Source organism: Melanotaenia boesemani, chromosome 12, assembly GCF_017639745.1.
Source record: "Melanotaenia boesemani isolate fMelBoe1 chromosome 12, fMelBoe1.pri, whole genome shotgun sequence".
Taxonomy (NCBI): Eukaryota; Metazoa; Chordata; class Actinopteri; order Atheriniformes; family Melanotaeniidae; genus Melanotaenia; species Melanotaenia boesemani.
The window spans coordinates 17,940,454-17,959,794 of NC_055693.1; the positions used below are offsets into that span (position 1 = coordinate 17,940,454).

The 19,341-nt window shown below is 38.8% G+C and overlaps 1 protein-coding gene across 1 annotated transcript; it reads right to left on the bottom strand.

The window, feature by feature from the left end:
- Window positions 1-1,296: 1,296 nt before the first annotated feature.
- dlx1a (distal-less homeobox 1a) lies at window positions 1,297-5,117 on the bottom strand. Its single transcript, XM_042002782.1, has 4 exons — window positions 4,668-5,117; window positions 3,247-3,839; window positions 2,776-2,975; window positions 1,297-2,562 (listed from the first exon to the last, which is right to left on the bottom strand). Exons 2-4 carry the CDS (start codon window positions 3,554-3,556, stop codon window positions 2,311-2,313), a joined length of 762 nt encoding a protein of 253 aa, XP_041858716.1. The 5' UTR covers window positions 3,557-3,839; window positions 4,668-5,117; the 3' UTR covers window positions 1,297-2,310.
- Window positions 5,118-19,341: the final 14,224 nt, after the last annotated feature.

The following is a 19,341-nucleotide window of genomic DNA, read 5'->3' on the forward strand; positions in this document are numbered from 1 at the left end:
AGCTGAGAATAGAAAGGAAAAAAATAAACGAGGTCAGATTTTTTTTTTTTTTTTTTAATCATTTCCTTCTTAGTTTGGACTGGGGTGCGGGGCATTTTTCTGAATTCTATAGTAATAGTAATAGTGACAACAACAGCTGATTAATTTTGATTGCAGCAGTTCCTTACAAATTGCATCCAATTTGGTATTCCAAATCATTTTTATATTTATCAAAGTGGCAGCCGGAAAGCACCCACAGGTCGCCCTTTAGTTTCTCTCAAAGCAGATACAAAAAAAAGACCGAATAAGTTTTTTTTATGTTATTTTTTTCTTTTGTTTCTATTATTATTATTATTATTATTATTATATTATTATTATTATTATTATTATTATTATTATTATTATTATTATTATTATTATTATTATTATTATTATTATCATTGTTAGTAGTAGTAGTAGCAGTAGTATTAGTAGTAGTATTGCTTCCCTTATTTTTCATTTGGTATCATTACGTTTTCTTTTTTATTTTCTCCACTGTCAGTTTGAGATATTTGCGTTTGTTTAAATGGATTTACACATCTCTTTTTGGCCATTTTAAAAACATGAAATTATTTGTGTTGGGCTAAAATTTACATTTATTCTTTTGCGTATACATTTCATGGTATATTTTGTTTGTAACCCCCCCGAAGCACACACACACACACACACACACACAAACTTTCTCACTTTCTCTGATCAACTGCAGGGCTTGCTCATCAGGCAGCAAGACTTTGTGTAGCACCTGCCTCTTGCGCAATTATTCACTTTACACACACAGATAAATGATTTCTATCATGCGGGAAAATTGGGGTATTCGAAGACAAATGCGCATAAGATTGTCTTCAATTAAAGTTGGTAATAAGGAAGCAGTAATTGCTGTTGAATGAGACCTGCAGAGTGAACGATGCAGCTTATATACAGTAGCCTAAGTGTTATTTTGGTTACACTTACATTTATACTGCACCCGAGGATATTTCAATAAACTCAGAAAGAAAATCAAGTTTCTAAGTTACTCCAGAGGGTTAACAACATCTGCATCCAATGAGCAGCAGCACAAATCCATGTTAGGCTGAATGCTAAACATGACCATAAATCTAAAAGAGGAGCCTTTTGCAATTCACACAAGCCCACTCACATGGTGTCAGCAACAATAGCCAACATGATACTGCTTTGTGTCAGCTCGCATTAAAGCTGCACGACGCTGATGCCTTTCTTTTCACAAGACGAGGAGCTGGAGGGGAGGGGTGTGGGGGGGTCAATCAGACACCGTGTTTGACATAATTTAAATCATATTTTACTGTTATTGAAACTTTGCACTTTATGTACATAAACTCCAGAAACAGATCAATAAATTAAGGTGATCAATACAAAACTAAATATTTTCTATGATGACTAAACACATTTCGACGAGTACACAAAGCCTAAACCCTGTTTCACAGCGTATCCAGTACAACACAAAACAACTCCGAAAATTATGTACAAAATACAGTGACAAATGAGTTGCTCACCCTCTGAATATTTTTTTTTCCAAAGCAGCAAATCGTCTAGCCTTTTACATTTTTTCACATAACATCGGGGCACGGCATAGAAAAACTTTGCTTGCGTTAGTGCAGCATTAACACAATGTTGTTTCCAACACGTTTACAAAAGAACACAGACTGGCCTTAAAGCTGGTCTGAATAATTTAACTTAAATAACAAACACATAAACAACGTAGAAGCGACTTGAGGCTTTTGCACAGTATATTCACTTAGGTTGAATATGCTGTAGGCGTGATGGCCGGATGGTTACTGGTGGAATTTGTAATCAATTATTTGGTTAAAAACACACTGATGTGGCCTAATTGGCCTTTAACTGTTAATGATCGATTTTAGGTCACCGTCATCTCTGGCCCAACATCTGGCGTAAACATACACGTGCTTTCTCATCAACATGTAGCCTACAGTTCAACAACAGAAATTCACACAAATTCAAAAAAAGAAAGAAAAAAAGATAAGATAAGATTTAAAAAAAATTGACTGACATAAAAGTGACCAACAGCTTTTGTCTATTTGATTTCCGCTGTCACGGACTTGCCCTCGGCGCATTGTGCGCCTTTTTGAATCCCTCCCTCTTCTTCCCCCGCTTCTTCGTCTCCTTCTTGTCTACCGGCCATCATCTGGTATGGAGAGGCCTTCGTGTCAGCTTGTGGGATGCGGCAACAATCTCCGGGATCATTGTTGTGCATCATCAGCGCTGAGCCGCGCTAAGCGGCTGCTGGGCCTTTCACCATTTTCACCCTGAAGTGTCTGTTCACATGAGCTGTGACTGTTGCATAGACTCTTGGTGTGTGGTGGGATACCATGAGGTGTAGCTAGGAATGTAAGATCCGCTTGTTCCCACTGAAGTTTTCACGGTGGTCGGAGATGTCCAGACAGGTGCCACCGAGGGAGAAGCGCTCGAAAGTCCACGGCCAGTGGTTAAAACGTTGGTGTCAATTGTACTGCCGCCTTGTTTCATTAGTTTCTTAAATTTGGACCGTTTATTCTGAAACCAAATTTTTACCTAGAAAGAGGAAGGATACAAGATCAATTAGAAAATATGTCCTAAAAGTTGTTTTACGCACGTGTTACGCGCGTTTTACGCAAGCGATCTTAAAAAGGAAGAAATACGTTGAATTACTGTACATAATAATAATAATAATAATAATAAAGAAATAGCATTAAAGATATAAAATGGGTAAAGCTGCTACAGTATAAAGCTATTTGTGGGACTTGCCTGTGTCTGAGTGAGACCCAGCGACGCTGCGAGCTCAGCTCTTTCTGGTAACGCCAAATATTGAGTTTGTTGAAATCTTCTGTTCAGAGCTTGAAGCTGTAAACTGGAATATATAGTCCTTGGTTTTCTAATCTTTTTCCCTTTTCCGTTGAATCGCACCTCTCCGCCTTCGACCACCGTGTTTTTCTCAGTTTCTGGCGCTGGTAGAGACAGAGAAGAGAAATGTGAGTGGAAAACAATGATAAAAAAGGAGGCAGTTGTAGCTATCAGAGCTTCGCGGCAATGAATACTCCATCACAAGTTTTACAGGCTCTACTTTTGGTATAATTACCCTTAATTGCAAACATTGTTTATAGCGTTACGCAATAAATAATTGGCAAGTCTAACTTCACATCTGGGCAGTCTTTTCCGTAGAATAACACATCTAAGCCGTCCAAGCATATCTAAGAAACAAATATGTTGCTCACTTACCTGGGTCTTCCAAACGCGTCTGTGTGAGTCCCGAACTGCTTTGATAAGTCTGTACTGTGCTGAGATATGGACTGGTGGAATGACTACCGACGGAGTTTACGTATGGATAACCCAAAGATCTGGGAAAAGATGAGGCTGGACTGTAGCTGTCGTGCTGTGTATGACCTGTAGAATGTAAACAGTGCATGGGATAGTGTCCATGAGACATGGAAGAGGGCGACATTTGTTGACTCGGGGGTCCAAACTCCATAAAAACGGCTTTTCCCGAGGCAGGGTTATTAAGACTTTCTGGAATCGTAGTCATTGTCATCTCTTCTGGTTGTTCCTCTTGTGTCGCTTTTGTTGTTTTCTTGCTATGATCCCAGTGACGGATGGGTCCCAATTTAAGCCGACCTGCTTTTTTCTCTTTCCATTCATAAGAAAATGTAGTTTGTGCCTGTGAAAAGTCCTAGGAATGATGCAGTGGACCCAACCAAACTCGCTCAAAGGTTTGAATCTCGGACTCATGAATATTCATCAAAGACTGTTGCTGATTGGTCCACACTCTCCAAGAGGGGAGCCGATTGGTGACGCTGGGGCTGGGTCCGAAGAACCTGGTAAAGTCAAGGAAGACCACAAAACCTCAGATCGCCTTTTGACACGTCAAGATTATGATTATTTTTTATATCACCATTAGAGCAATTTGTGCAAGCAATACTAAAATTAAAACTTGCATTTGGCATCCGTCTAATGAAGTTAAACAATATTTTCTTCCTTGTTACAGCTGCTTTGTCTGCTGGCCAGTTTGATTAAAGCTTTTTTGATTAAAGTCCCTAATGAGCCATCAAGAGGACGGCTTAAATTAGCATAACACCGGTGTTAAATTTCCATAAGTAGGTTTGTAATTAGTCATGTATTTAACACATAAAGGTTTCAGTTACACCTGCCAGCGGTGGGAAGGTAAAACAGTTTGTGCTGGTGGGTCTTACTGGTTCAAGTAAAGGCCCGGGGATGCTTGATAACGTCAGACATATCTACAAAAATAATAAATTCGATACTTTTTTTTAACAGGGTAATATAATTCTAAGTTCATTCTAATGCCATTATTAGCAGTACTGACACCTAATAAAGGTTAAGTTAAATATCCATCGATGACGGTGTTGAATAGAGTTTATTGTTGTGAAAACCGTCGTTTTATTTCCTACAACCTGTTCTGCATATTTAAATACAATCCCAATGTGCTTCCGTTTCTTTATTTCAGCTTCATTAAACACCACCACCTTTGATTTGTTTGAATCTAAAACCGACAAAATTAACCTGACAGCTGACAAACCTGAAGACAGTTTTTCTCGAACTGTTGATTCAGACGTTGATGCGCAAATATTCATAACTTTGCAACCTTAATTTTAATCAGCAACTTAAGGCAAAGTCTGTCCACTTACTTTAAACGTCACGTGATGAAGAAGAACCAGATAAATCCGAGGTCAGATAACCTTCTTATGATGCTCCTTGTAAACGCAGAGGAAAGTATCCGACAGATCCTCATTTTATTAGGATTCATTTGCAGATCGCAGCTCTTCTGGTGTCTCTGCAGAGCACAAACACTGCCTGGCTGCTCCATCCGCAGTCCCTCCATCTCCACCTGAATAACAAATTAAAGGCAGTTAAATTCCCTCACTGTGATTATCGGTGTAATTACATAATTGAAGTGAAAACAGAACGCGCAAGTTGCAAAATGTGTTATCAAAATTCAAGCGCTGACATCATGACGCCTGTGCCACAATGTGCCATGCGGCTGAGGATGTCTGGATTTAAATATTTCTGTGAAATATTAGGCTATAACGAAAGCTGGTCCTCTGTCCCCCTAAAATAGGCCAATTTGAAGTGATTTCTCCGGAATTACTTTCGAAAAATGCTTCAAGATTTCCTCTATCAACAACGACAATGATAATGGCAGTACAACCAATAATTATCATCTTCCAGAACAGAGGACAGATTTTTATGGGTACTTGGTGGGTGCGACTGATAACTGTCATTATTTTCCCACGATTATAGTATCTACAGACGGCTGTGAGTAAAACCATGAACAGAATAGAGGCGGAATTTGAGGAAACATGTAAAATAATAGCAGGAGTGTACAACTAATAAAAGTAACAAACTGAGTTTTTTTTTTTATTATTACTGAAGTAATGCAGGGGCAAAATGGAAAGCCTTCTGCATAAATGATATTTCTATATATTTTTATTCTCAAAATGATGTTTAAAAAGAGGGGTGTGGGGAAGATGCAAGATAATATTACCAGTGTCATCAATAATTTGACTCGCCGGCAGGAGGGCAACACAGGCCACAGCAGTGCTTCCTGTAGCAGGACTCTTAACTAGCCCCCTCTAAAAATAAAGCCCTCCATGCATGGATGGAGCATGGAGGCAGGACTCATTAGGAGTGAGTAGCTCTGTGGCTGAGGGTGTTTTAACACCTGCTGCTCTTCACCTGAGGGTTAGCGCAGAGGTGGAATGACGGACAGACAGAGAGGTGGGCACGGGGGGGGTTACGGGCCAAGATGTCACCGAATTCATTTCAGTCCAGTGACAGGAAGCCCTCTTCAGCTGCCATGCCAAGCCCACATTTTAACAGCCACCAAATATTATCCCGACCGCGGTGCGCTGGTAAACTGCGCCTCCATGCTGCGTGATGGCGCAGCTCTCTGTGCGCCCTGCAGACTCTGCAAGTGAGCGATGATTAATTATTGTCACCGGAGGTGGAGAAGGGAAATGTGAGGCTTTTTCTTCTTCTTGTTGTTCTTTTTTAATAATTTATTTATTTATTTATTTATATATTTTTATTTGACTCTCTTTTGAAGGTCAAAAAAATGATCGTTTTCAATCTCATGTTGTGTTGTTGCACATTATAGACCTTCATGCCTCCATGTTTTTTGCTTTTATCATTGTGATATTTTAACTGCTTTTAATGATTGCAATGAAATGCTGTAAAATAAATTCTTTTCCATTTTAATCCCTTCTCATATTGTCATTTCATCTCATTTTAAATTTAGTGTCACAAAAATCCTGTTTTGAATACCAATAGCGCGCACACCCCATATTAAAAAAAGAGAAAGAAATGGGGGGGATTTCTTACATTAATGCAGTTGCTCATCCTTTTTGAAACTGCCCATTATGGACATCATTGCCGCGTCACCTTAGCTACAAATCTAAGTGTAATTTGGTGACTACCAGCAGAAATGTCAAACTATATGAAGGTTGTCTTTCAGTTTTAAAAGCAGTGGATCAAACAAGTGATATTGCCTTTTGTTCTGCTTCGTCTCTGGCTGTGCTTCTCGCTGCCATCCTGTAATTTGCAGCGTCAATGAACGCAAACTAGATGCAGCACAATTAACTCGATTCAGCGTCTATTTTCATGTTCAATGTGCCATCAAAATGTGAATTGATTTTGTTTGCTGAGTTATGTGTAAACAAAAAAGTGAATCATCTGATCTGAGAAACAAAATTTATATATTGTTTATATTATCATATGGGTCAGGAGGGTCAAAGGACACAAATTATTTTAATTGCTGTGTGATTTTTTTTATATGACTATTTAAAAAAAACGGAATTATCCCATTATATTTTTTAATTAAATTGTATTATTGTAAGAATAAGAATTGTAAGAATTTTTAATAAGCCCATTGTTTTTGTTTATTAATAAATGTTTTCATCTTATCCAAACAAATTTTAAAAAAAAATCATTTAATATTATTGACTATTTATTAGTATTAGAGAAATTTAAAACTTGCTAGTGTATTGTTATAAAGACATTAAAATGTTAAACAAATATATATTTTCTTAGTTTAACAGGAAACAGTAATTTAAAATGTTGCAAAGGGCAATACGATAAAAAAAATTCATGGATTGATGATTTTGAAAATTTGCATGAAGTTTTAATCATTATTTTGTTTGTTTTTAGGCACTGATGGTCCAAGAACCTCTGCACCTCACAAACAGGCTCCTGGAACTAACTGGACTTGTTGCTCTGCTCTGATGGCTAATGCTAATCCATGTTGGACTCTGTTGATAAGAAAAATGTGGAAGAAGTATTATTATATTTTATTATTACGCATGTTTGTTTTTCAATAGGTTTTCTTTGGAGAACATTTATGACCAATGTCTTGTTTTTGAAGCTGGATGTCTTTAACAGTAAAAACTTATTCAGTAGATAGAAAGAACGATAATTAATCCACTTGTGATACTTTCTGGCAGACTTCAGGCGGTTCATAGTAGAGCTTGGAAGTCACATTTCAACTCTCTTTTTCCATTTCAGTGTTCAGAGCGGCTTTCTCTTCACAAAGCAGGGGTCACAGTGTGGAAAAGCCCCCAGTGAACTGGTAGAAATGCTGTCCCCATTACAGCAGCAGCAGGGGTCAGACCATGGCAGCAAGCATCCAAGCTGCCCAAAATTGGCTGCAAAATGACCAATTACCTGACTGAAGGCTGGGGAGAAAGACTTAGAAAAATATGGCTTTTACTTAATTCAGCTAAACTGTAAAAGAAACTAGTGTCACACTGATGGTCCATCCTTGCTGCATCCCACCTCTTAAGTGAAGACCTGAGATTTAAGGTGTTTGCTAATCAGAAAATTAAATTTTAGATAAATTATGTAAGAGAGCTGGATTGCAGGAATAATATAAGCACAGGAATTATTTCACCAAAACAATGACTGATTAAACATCTTTACATGTAAGATTTATTGAATTAATTTCCCCACAAATGGGAAACATGCAAATTTGCCAATTAAGTCATTTGCCCATGGAGAGCTGGGCTGCTTGACGTTCAGCTGCCACTGCGCCTTTAGTCTCAAACCCTTTTTAGTTTTTGTTAAGAGTTAAGTCTCCAACAAAGACAGGAAGGAGGTCAGCACTCAGCCAACACCTGAATGTGCCTCTCTTTTTTGTGCTCCCCTTGATCCCAACAGTCTGTGCCTATCATTAGTCTTAATGATGGAAAATTGTCATGTTGATACAAGTCTTGCTCTCCCCCTCTCTTCTTTGTATAAGTAGAAGGTGGAAGCTCCATTTGTAACAAAGTTCTTTGTGACTAAAAGCCGTGGACATTGCATTTACGCCGGAGGAGAAAAAAGGCTGTAGATGCTCTTTCCATAGCTGGGATAATTATTCCTACTGTGACCTTAATGATTCGCTCTGTTCATCCTGCATCTCATCCACGCGCCAGGCCCTCAGCAGAGCCCTGTGTCAGGGAATATGAAAAACCCATATAATGAAACCATTTTGGCTGATGGAAAAAAGGGCCTACTGGAGCCGCACTTGCTACAAAGACGGCTCAATTATATGAGTAATTGTGATAATTTTCCCTCCATTCACTGCTTTCTCTGAAAGGTAAAAAACACAGATGCTGAAAGGGAAATTACTTGGACAATATATAATCTGTGAAATGGTCACAACAGAAAAAAAGATGACTGTAAGAAAGTGAAGGACTATAAATAGGTATGTTAATGCAGGGCACGTAAATACACCCTCAGAAGCTCACAGACATAAACAAACAGCAAGGCACTGCGCGAGCCCATATGAAGGGGAAAAAAGCAACAAATGACCACTGAAAAAAACATGATAAAAGTAGATGTGCAGCTGCCAGAAAATTAAACCTCCTTCTCCTTCCTATTGACAAATTTCAGCTCCTGAAAATGCACCCTCATAGCTGGCTATCATTTGTTGTTCTCTGACAGGAAAAGGATAATTACCTCTCTCAGACTGACATGCCCTTTAGACTTTGCCATGAATGCAGAGGGTTGATGGAAAGCTCGAAGAATAATTTTGTTCTTTGCCTTTCTTTTATGCTCAATAGCATGTTTTATTCCAAGGAACCAAGGGATGACAGTATTGCAGAGTGCATTAAACTATGAGTTCCTACTGTAAATATGACATCCCTGAATCTATCAGCGTCTCTGTTTGGGGGGGGGGGGGGGGGGGGGGGGGGGGGGGGGTGACAGAAATGCAACAAAATTTCAATTTCATCTGACTGTGAGACAGATGAGATAGAGAGCAATGCATTAGTTTTTCTTTTCACAGTAGGTGTTGCACTTAATATTTCTTGTTCTTTGGTGAAAAAAAAGGCATATTTCTTCCAAGCAGAATCATGGCTGTAAAGCAAACTTATATGGAGATGGTAATTTATTATATCTGAAGCATTTTCATGAGTTTGGAGAAAATACCAGCACTTAGACTGATTGGTTTTCATTTTTTCCTCTCAACTAACTGATTCTTGCATCGTATTTCATAATGTCCACCCCCACCACCACCCTGCTTTTTTTTTTTTTTCCAGATAACCACCCACATGTGTGGCTGCTGACCCTTCAGACTCTGCAATCTGAAATAAATCTTTTCAGACAAACTGGGCAACATTACAGCCTTGCAGCTCAAATACTTGTATCGCCCTCAAATGATGAGTCTTCGTCACACACCATGTCATCAGTTTCACCCCCAAACCTCCAATAACTTCCGTCCCATTGAGCAGCCTTGCATGTCACAGTGCCAAGACAGCCAGAGACCCCCTGGTCCTACTTGATTGTGCCTCTTGTAACATGGAGAAGCAGCTTGGTCCCACCACCAGCCTTTACTCGTTTTTTGTTTTTTTTTTGTTTTTTTTTTTGTGCAACACACAAAAAGTAAGCACACAAACACACATGCCCACAAACCACCAATCTCAAATCAGTGCACCCCACTGTGAACTTCCTGACAGCTTTCAGAAATGTTTTCAAGTTGTCAGATCCCTGCAGTAATGGCCCGGGAGCAGAGAACACAGCAAAACAATAATCATATGATCAGAAATCTAGGTTGTGTAAAGACTGTAAGAAGCTGTTTGGGTTGTATCTTTCAAGCTCTTTCATTTGCAGTTTTCATCTAGTTTCACATCTAAAGTCGGCGTAATGTCTAAACTGTTTGGTCACTTTGTCACAGAACCAAACAGGCTTGTAGCTCTTTGTAGCAACAGCTGCTGTGATTTTTTTTTTTTTTTTTAGCTCAAACTACTTTTTACAAACAAACAAATTTACTCTGACAGTAGTAAGGGACAACTGGAAAATTATTAGAGGGAAGAAAAGAATACAGGGAATGTTTTTGTTTTTTTTTTTGTTTTTTTTTACCAGCATTAGTCTTCATCTTATTTTATTTTATTTTACTCACTGCATAAGCACATTTTGTTTCCGCTTAAAACAGACCTAACGTCTGAGGATAAACTGACTGTTTAACCAACAGTTTTCAGACTTTCGCCATTTTATTGTTTTCTAAAAGGTTGTCTGTTTTTGTGGTGATGGCTATGAATATTATAGGATTTAAACACAAGTACACCACTCTATGTTATTAGTTTGTAATGGTAAATCATAAAAACTCCATTGATGTTCTGGTATTTTTAGAGGAGAGTTGGAATTATTTTCTATCTAAAGAAGAAGTCAAAGTGAACAAAGCCAGATTAATTTTATTCTTTAAGACATGACTTTCAGCCATTTTCTCTCCCCAGTTATTCTATATAGTGAATCCAGTGCTGTAGTGAACAAGCAATTTACTAAACTTTTACATGTTCCTCTGTTGAGACAGTAACAAAAAAAAGAAAAAAAAATATAAAGTCCATTGTGGAATATCTGAGACTCTACTTAAATATAATTGACTTGGATCCCAATAGAAAGTAAATTTGTCACTTTCAGCTGAAATGTTGCTGATATGAAACTGCTCAGCTTGACTTTGACATTATAAAACATTCTAAATTAGCTAAAAGAAAGAAAAAATAAATAAAAACATCACCTTCACAACTCATAATGCCTGTGGTAACTAAAGTGCAAAAACAATATAAACGGTTGTATTTTGATTTTAACTGTAATGTGATAATTCTTGAGTTAAAATCTGTGGTACAGGTAATACATTTGACTTCTCTAATTCTGCTTTCTGCTGGGTGATAATGTTCACTGATTAGTTATTTGCAGATTAACATCCATCCTCTTGCTTTTAGATTCTTTAATGGGAAATTTAACTATTAATACAAAGGCATTAATGTTGTCATATTGTCAACAAAACCTAACTTTTTACTGCGTCGCCATACACATGCTGAGGCGGATAAAAGGCCTTGTCTTTCAGCAAAAAGTACAAATCTAAAAGTCAAAAATCATGATTCATAAAGGCATAACTGTGGGCTCTGTTCTGCTGCATCTACAAGCTCAGATACTGACCCTTAGACAGAGGTGGTCTGATTTTGTACTTCATAACTAGCAGTATGATATAAAACAGTCTGACCTATAGCTGTAACTCACAGATACTAACTGGGCAGAGAGACTCGTCTTCCAATTACACTGCAGCACCACGGCCTGCAGCTCAGCCATCTATGTTCAAAGCTAAGACAAGGCTGTCAGAGACTTTAATAAATGTAGGGAACGCCGCATGGGAAAAGTGTTGCTGTCTCAATAGAGTGGCACAGACAGGCCAAGGCTCTCAATGGAGCCCCTAATGACAGAGTAAAATAATGACAGACCCCAGTTAGAATCAGCAGGAAGAGGAAGATCAATCTGCAGCCAGAGAGGGAGGGATAAAAGGAGGGGGGGGTGAAACTGTGGGCTCTTTCTTTTCTATTTTCTCAGTTTTAGCTCATCTCATACATATCTTTTTGCTGCAGCTGGCTCACGACGTGGAGGGGCAGCTCTGCATTAAGCGCACAGTGGATCAATAGCCATTACAACTCCCTCACAGCCTGACACATCGCAGGGCCACGGCTGACATTTCACTCAGGGCTGCATTGATCCCCAGTGCACAATATTCCAGCCCCCAGTTAGTAGCCGAGCCTGGGGTCTGGCTGGAATTGAAAAGCAAGGGAGGGGGTGTAAAATGGCAGAGGGATGGCTAACCAGCTGCCCATGCTACAAGTAAACAGCACAACCCTTGATGCATTCCTCATTTTCAATATACTGGTTTTCCTGCCACCACTGGAAAACCAAGAGGCTGTATCAAAGGATCAAAGCTTGACCTACGAGAAATATTTAGACACGCAGCAGATAAGTGAATGTGTAGGCAGAAATAGTCATACTAGCAACATTGTTGATAGCATCTGCTGCTTCTACAAACCCATGGAAAGGCAGACTAAAATAAGCATTTGGTGCAATTAAAAAATGGGAGTTTCCAAGAAACCTTGCTCAAAATAAACACAGAATATATCAGACAACACAAAGTTAGACATAATTTGACTTAATTTCTTTTTAATTGCCTTCTGAGACCTAAGATACTATCTCTGTGCTCACTTGCACCGAACTGTTGATTTCATACTCATGCAGCAAAAATGTTTACAGACATGTTATTTTCAAGTGCAAGCAAGAGAGATGCAAAATAATAATAATATCACTATCAAGTTTTGCAAATACAACATCAATTCCAACAACAGTTAATTTTAAAATAAGCTATTATGGAACTTGTGTGCTATTTTTTTTATCATGCTAACCAGTCCAATGAAATATTGTGTTTGCTGTGTACGTTCTTCAAGTATTTAAGTAAAAAAAAAATAAGGGAACTGGGTGTGTAGATCTTGTAAACCAGCAGAGTTGAGGCACTGCTGGGTTTGATCCCTAAATTGTATATCATGTGAAAAAGAGAGGGGGGTTCTGAATGGCTATCAAGTGTACTGTGACCACACTGTTGTACAAGGAAAGAAATGTTAATCTGTTTCCTCCTTGGTTTTTACTGCATGAGGAATACAGTAGTATGTATCATAATGTGATATACATACATACATATATACACATATATATATATATATATATATATATATATATATATATATATATATATAAGATCATTAGAACTATACAAACTCGTTTGTTTGTTTTCTTATACACTTTGTTTTGTTTACACTTTTCAATAAACTGCTGCACCTATTTACAAGTTATGAAAAAAATGAAGGGTGGTTCAAGACTTTTGCACAGTAGTGTATCATAATGTTATTTCAAACAATTTAAGGGTAAAGGAAGGATGCATCAGATTACAGCTCTAATGCTGTAATTTCACTCTTCCTCCAAGCAGAAATTTGATTTAATAAATTGTTACCCCCCGCTGTAGTGTTTAAACCAACAGGCCAGGTCCCACAGATGAGACATTAACACATGCAAATGTGACATTTCTGCACACTTTTACAAACTCTCTGTATATCTTTGACGTCTCTGGATGCAGCTATGCCAAACAGCAGAAGGAAACCTGCAGCTCTGAATTAGATCCTCCTATTTAATTTCTCTGTTGAATTTAATGCCTGTCGTCAAGTAGTCTGGGGTCATTATTTACTGTGAGAAGGAGGGGAAAAAAAGACACCACATGAGGATGAGAGCAGGTCTGCAGTTACAATGCTCTCATTTAACATGGTGCATGGAAAGGGGGGTGGTGAGGCTGGAATTGTGGACCCCCATTTTGCCCTCTCTGTCCAATTGTTAGACCCAGGACAGTCCAGCAGTGAGTCATCGAAGCCCCACAAGCTGACAGAAGACTCTTCCCATCATCATTCATATAATGCTGCTTTGGCACAGACTCATGTAAGACAAGGCTTAACTCCAAGAGCTCCTGGCTTCTGTCCAAGTGCCTTATGGATGTCTGCCAGGGCAGAGGATATACCCTAATGTTTATAAAGTGCATATTGTTTGAATTGTTGGCTGTCATATGCAATTAAATACAAATGTAACCCAAAATATTTCACATGATTAGTATAAACTGCATTCTTGAGGTCAAAATCTGTCATTTACAATCAAGCTTTTTGAGTGATAACTGCCTTATTTTCCTGTCTTCCTTGAGATTCACTTTCTTTGTTGCTGTTCCAAAGTCACTTGTTTGAGTGGTCAATTACTATGTTTTTCTCCCTCACAGCCTCACAAAGTGAAATTGATGTTTTCACAGCTCCATCTTATGACAATGTTTGTGTGAATTATTCAGCCATCGCTTTTATCAACTAACAATAACTTGAAATACCCTAATGCAGAAATAGGAGCAATTCGATGAAACAAACTCCAACTCACTTTTCATCCTCAGTTTTCTTTCCTGTGAAAATAAAGCTTCATTCATCTCTGTAATGGATGCTGTATTGTAAAGGAAGCACACAATGCTCTCATTTACAGTAGCTACTGAGATATTTAATGTGCTTTATATTAGGAGTTACAGGGTTGAGTTTCACATGACTGCTCAGAGTCACTCTCTGGACGGCAAAGGCGGCACTCTGCCCTGGGTTTGCTCGGAGGAAACACCTGCACACAAAACTCTAGAGTCTATTTCTGCACTGATCAACTATTTCCAAGTAAAGAGGACTGTGAGCTTGATTAGAATTTTTAGCTCTGGATATCACTTGAACTCAACATCAGGGAAAGCTTGACGAAAGACAAACAGCAACAGTGTTTGATGGTAGTTTCTGCTGTGGAAAACAGGTTAAGGCTTTGGTTTGCAGCAGCCTGACTACTTTGTACCGTGTGAGAAAGTTTTCTCCCTCCATGCAGCCTGGATAAATTAGCCCCAGAGCCAAAGTGTGGCCAGCAGCTGGAGTGCAAGAGTCAGCTCTGGCAGTGGTGATAATCAACAGGGAGGATGTGGAGAGAGAAACCCTAAGGGAGGAGGGGGTTTAGAGGAGCTGGGGGGAAGTAAGGGGGGTCTGACTGTGATCTTACAGGCCCAATCAGAGCCCAAGTGGAGTTGAGGCCTCATGCAGTGTAACAGCACACCATCACTCTACATCCTGGACACAGAGCAGGTCTCCTCCCTAACCGGCTGCTTAACCCTTTTGCAGTGTGTGCGTCCATGTGTGTGTGTGTGCGTGCATGCATGTGTGTGTGAACATAGCTCCCCAGCCCTCATTCGCTCATCACTACACTAATCAGCCTCAGAGACAGCAGCTGCAGGGAGCCCCACTCCTAACCTGGGCTGGAGAGGCTGTTGTACTCAGTAAGAGGAGAGCAAATACAGAGCTTAGTGTTCTCAACAGGGACCACAGAGCATCCACATGTCCAAAACTGGCTGCCTCATTTATTCTAGCACATTCAGTCATCAGATAAATAAAATCAGCAGACACTGTGTCTTTTTATTTTGAGAGGGTGAATCTCTTACTTGAGTAACAAAAGTTGTTTGCAGCTTAAATTCATCCATGATTTTACAGCAGTAAAAAAGTACAGAAAGATCAAAAGCAAAAAATGTTACACCTGTTTGACCGTTTAACCCTAAGAAAGGTGTTGGATTTATATTATTGACTTTAAAAAGTAGATTTAGCTAGAATTTACACATATTCAACCAACAAACTCATGGGCCAAAAAAGTGATAATGTTAAAGATTAATAGATTCATTAATGAGATCTCAATGATTAACTTCTCTTATTCCACACAACTAAATAAATGAAAAAAATAATGAAAGACAGCGATGTGCTTAAGATAAACAAGTTGCATGTCAAAGTTTGAAATTGGTTGTAGTTTTATCACACTGTGGATTCATATGTTTAGCTATTCCTGTAACTCTTAGTAGATAAATTAGCACATTTTTATCTGTAAACTTGTTTAAATGTGCATTTCTTTGGTATTTTTAACTCTAATAACACTGGTCTTTAAGATTGAATAATTAAACTAAAACACAAAGAAAAATGGGAGTTTTACTCATTAAATTCATAAACCCACTTTCAAATGTATTCGCTTCAGTGTTTATGCTCTCCAAAGGTTTATAAGGTTTGTGCTGCATTCATTTAATAGATAAATAACATCTTATTATAGTCTGACGTCTTCCTAGACTTCAGGACCGTGTCCTGCATCTGCTTCAACTGCAAAAATGTAACTAACAAAATATTTTATTGATTTTTTTTACAGTAGACCTGAAAGCATCAGTAACTGCATCATTGTCTTTGGCCGTTAAAAACTCTCTAAGTGGAAGTAAAAACATTGATCTGGGCTACAGCTTTTTCAGTGCTCACTCAGGTCTGGTGATAAGAATAAAGAGAGTAACTGTTATTTAAATTATCCCCAGTTTCTTTGATCTAAAGAACCAAAAGTTGCTCAGTTTGATCTTCCAGCTGTAGAGTTGATCCTAAAGATTTTTAACCACATATAACTGGTTTTATGGGATGAATGGCAAGAGAGATTCTAGTACAACTAAGCATTTTATTTGATTTGCTTTGAGTACAAAGCCCAAATTAGTAGAGTAAAATGTATATTTCCTTGTTAAATGTAGACTTTCTGTATAAATGAAACTGCACATTAATGATGTATTTGTTATGTTTCTTTATTGCACAGTTTGAATTGCCTCAATAAATCAGTGTGAGTTTAAATAAAGGCCTGATGAATGATAAAGGAAATTAATGATGCACTGTATTTACTCCCTAAAAGTCCCTACAGTGCAGCAGCCGTATCCTCACTAAATCAGACTGCAGGTCAAACCAGCTCAGAGGTTGCACGCGACCAGCGGTTCATCAGCATGTGTGTGACACTCGGTCGTGATGAAGGGTGTGGAGGAACGTCCGGACAGGTAGGGTCAGAGCTGGGTCTGATTACACAGCTGCTGATCCTCCATAAAAACTCAGAGACAAACCAGCAGCCTTTTCCTGCTATAAAAGTTTAAATCCATTCATCTGTTAATAAAACAGACCAAAGATATTGTACAACAAATTGCTTTCTGGTCCAGTGCACACAAGAGTACTCCCAAAACTAACTCAGATTTGAGGGTGGCATTCTGTGGAGCAGTTAGCATATGTGTTACTGAGTAAAAGCAGCAACCATAAATGAATAACACACGTTCAGCCGTGCAAAGTGTAGCCCAAGAAGTATTTCTACCACAAATATGAGTAGATAGTAGGAGAGCTGATGCAACCTCTGAAGTTTGACATGACATGAAGCAACGATTTTATGTTGCCTGTCAAATATACAGGAAAAAAAAATCAATGCATCTTGACAGCGTTACATAAAGAGCCTTTGTATCCTGGTATTTCTTTTTTGCCTGTGTACTTTTGTCTGGGGTGCAGAGAGTCGCTCTTGAGGCCCAGAGGGAGCAGTGCTGGCGAGAACAATGTGGGAATCCGAGGAGGCAAACTGCACATGTTGTCTTTTCTCTGCAGTTTCTGCAGTGACTCCAAATACAGACTGCATCTTCACAGACCATTTCATACAGCAACACCATCCATCACAGCAGGCAGATTATAGAGAGCACCTTTGACACAAATCCTCAACTTGACCCCTGAGTTCTTCTAACATGGAGATACAAAACAAAGGATTAATGTTCAGTCACGATAGCATTGATATAGCACAATATTTTTCCGACTGTATTCAAATAATCAAATTTTGTTTATTCATTTTGTGGCTTTAAAAGGTCAGTTTTTTGTAATTTAACAGTGATACATTATATAAATGGCTAAATTGGAATTTAAATGCACAAATGCATCAAGCATTGATTCAACATACTCCAACTGAGTGAAGCATCTGCATACAATTAAGTGGAGCTACAGTTCACATTTGTAATTTCATGGGAATATCAGAAAACGTATGGGGAAACTGATCAAGTACTGAAAACAGCAGCACATATATCATAAGATAATGGCTGAAACTTTGTAGGTTAGAGGTGTTCTTGAGCAGAGGTGCCAGCCCAGGTGTCTGAGATTGCTGTGTCTGCGTGGGCCAGCAGCACTCCAGACTCCAGCCTGCAGAGCCTCAGCCACAGCTGAATGCAGCAGCCTCCCACTCTCCCTCTCACCCAGAAGAGGATCAGCGGTAGCTCCGAGCTGCCCGGGCTGGGAGGTGAACAAGTGGGTCTTTGAGGAGCCCTCTGCCAGTCAGAAGGAGAGCTCCAGGCCTCCAGCCCCTAGGGGTTAACCTCTCAGACTGCCAAGCAAAATACTGCAAGAGGCTCGCAATTACAGAGACAGTCAAAGGCCACACGCAATTTCCAGAGCTATTTACACAGTCAGAAGGCCCCCCTCCAGACCTGCCAAGAATAGGCAGAATTAAGATGGCAAAGAGAGGGAGGGTAGTCTTTTAAATACCTTCTGAGCTCTTGTGGCTTTAATCCATTCACAAAGCAACTGATGGCAGTCTGTCTGAAATACAGGAGCTATGCAGCATAAGACAGGATGCATCTACAAATGGATTGGTAAATTCATGAATTCATGTAAACAAAATGGGATCTTTGTGATCCATAAAGTGTTGTTAATTTCATTTTCGGAAAAAATAATACAAGCTAAAAAAAAGTCTTTGATAAATAATAAAAAGATAAAATGTTTACTTTTTATAAACTTTAGAAATAAAGTGCTTCACATGATATTATCATGAAAATAATAATCAATTTAAGGAAGTCCTGTAGGTGATTCTCAGTGTCACTGTTTTGCTTCTTTTTAATTGCTGGATTTTTTTCTACTTTGGTCTTTTTGTGTATTCATTGTGCTCCATCTAAAGTCTTCTTTTGGTTATTTTTTGTGTATTTATGTTTAATTTTGGTCTTTTACTTTTTTTATTTGGTCAGTTTTGTTCTTTTTTAACATCTATGGGTTCAGTTAATCCCTTGGTTTACATAATTTTGCATCTCATTTTGGTTGTTTTGTGTCTGTTTGGCATATATGTAGAATACATATGCTGCCACATGTGCAATCTAATACTGCAATCCTTCATGTTATCGGGGCATGTAAAATTATTAAAGTAAAATAAACTGAGGGGTAAATGACTTCTGTCACACACCCACAGTTTAAAAAATTAAAGGGAGACACTAATCTAATAAACCAAAGACTGCAGAAATGCTTTCCATGGTAAAACGGCATATCTTTGATGGTTCACTAATTGCTTGTGTCTCTCAGCATACATTCCTAATCTGTGGGTAATTTGTAAGGTCAAAGCTTGTAATGTAATTTTCAGCTTCCGGTTACCATCCCTGGGCCTTGTACATTAGCCAACAAGCCCACAAGATGCATAGGTCAGTGCATAGAGTGGTTGTGGAGTGAGTTTCTAAAACAGAAAAAAGAAAGCCCCTATCCCAGCAGGTTTGTGCAGGAACCCCCACTGCCCCACCCTCCCAGGAGACCCAAGCAGCCTCTAACCCACACAGCTGTTCTCCAGGTCTAGAGCCTCTCCAGAGCTCAGCAGTTCCTCCTG

What these genes read in the sequence shown, in the direction of transcription:
- dlx1a (XM_042002782.1), bottom strand. Translation starts at nt 3,556, where the DNA reads ATGACAATGACTACGATTCCAGAAAGTCTTAATAACCCTGCCTCGGGA. An exon ending in GACGCGTTTGGAAGACCCAG is followed by an intron (nt 2,976 to 3,246) that starts GTAAGTGAGCAA and finishes TGTCTCTACCAG; the next exon opens with CGCCAGAAACTGAGAAAAAC. An exon ending in TGGGTCTCACTCAGACACAG is followed by an intron (nt 2,563 to 2,775) that starts GCAAGTCCCACA and finishes TCCTCTTTCTAG; the next exon opens with GTAAAAATTTGGTTTCAGAA.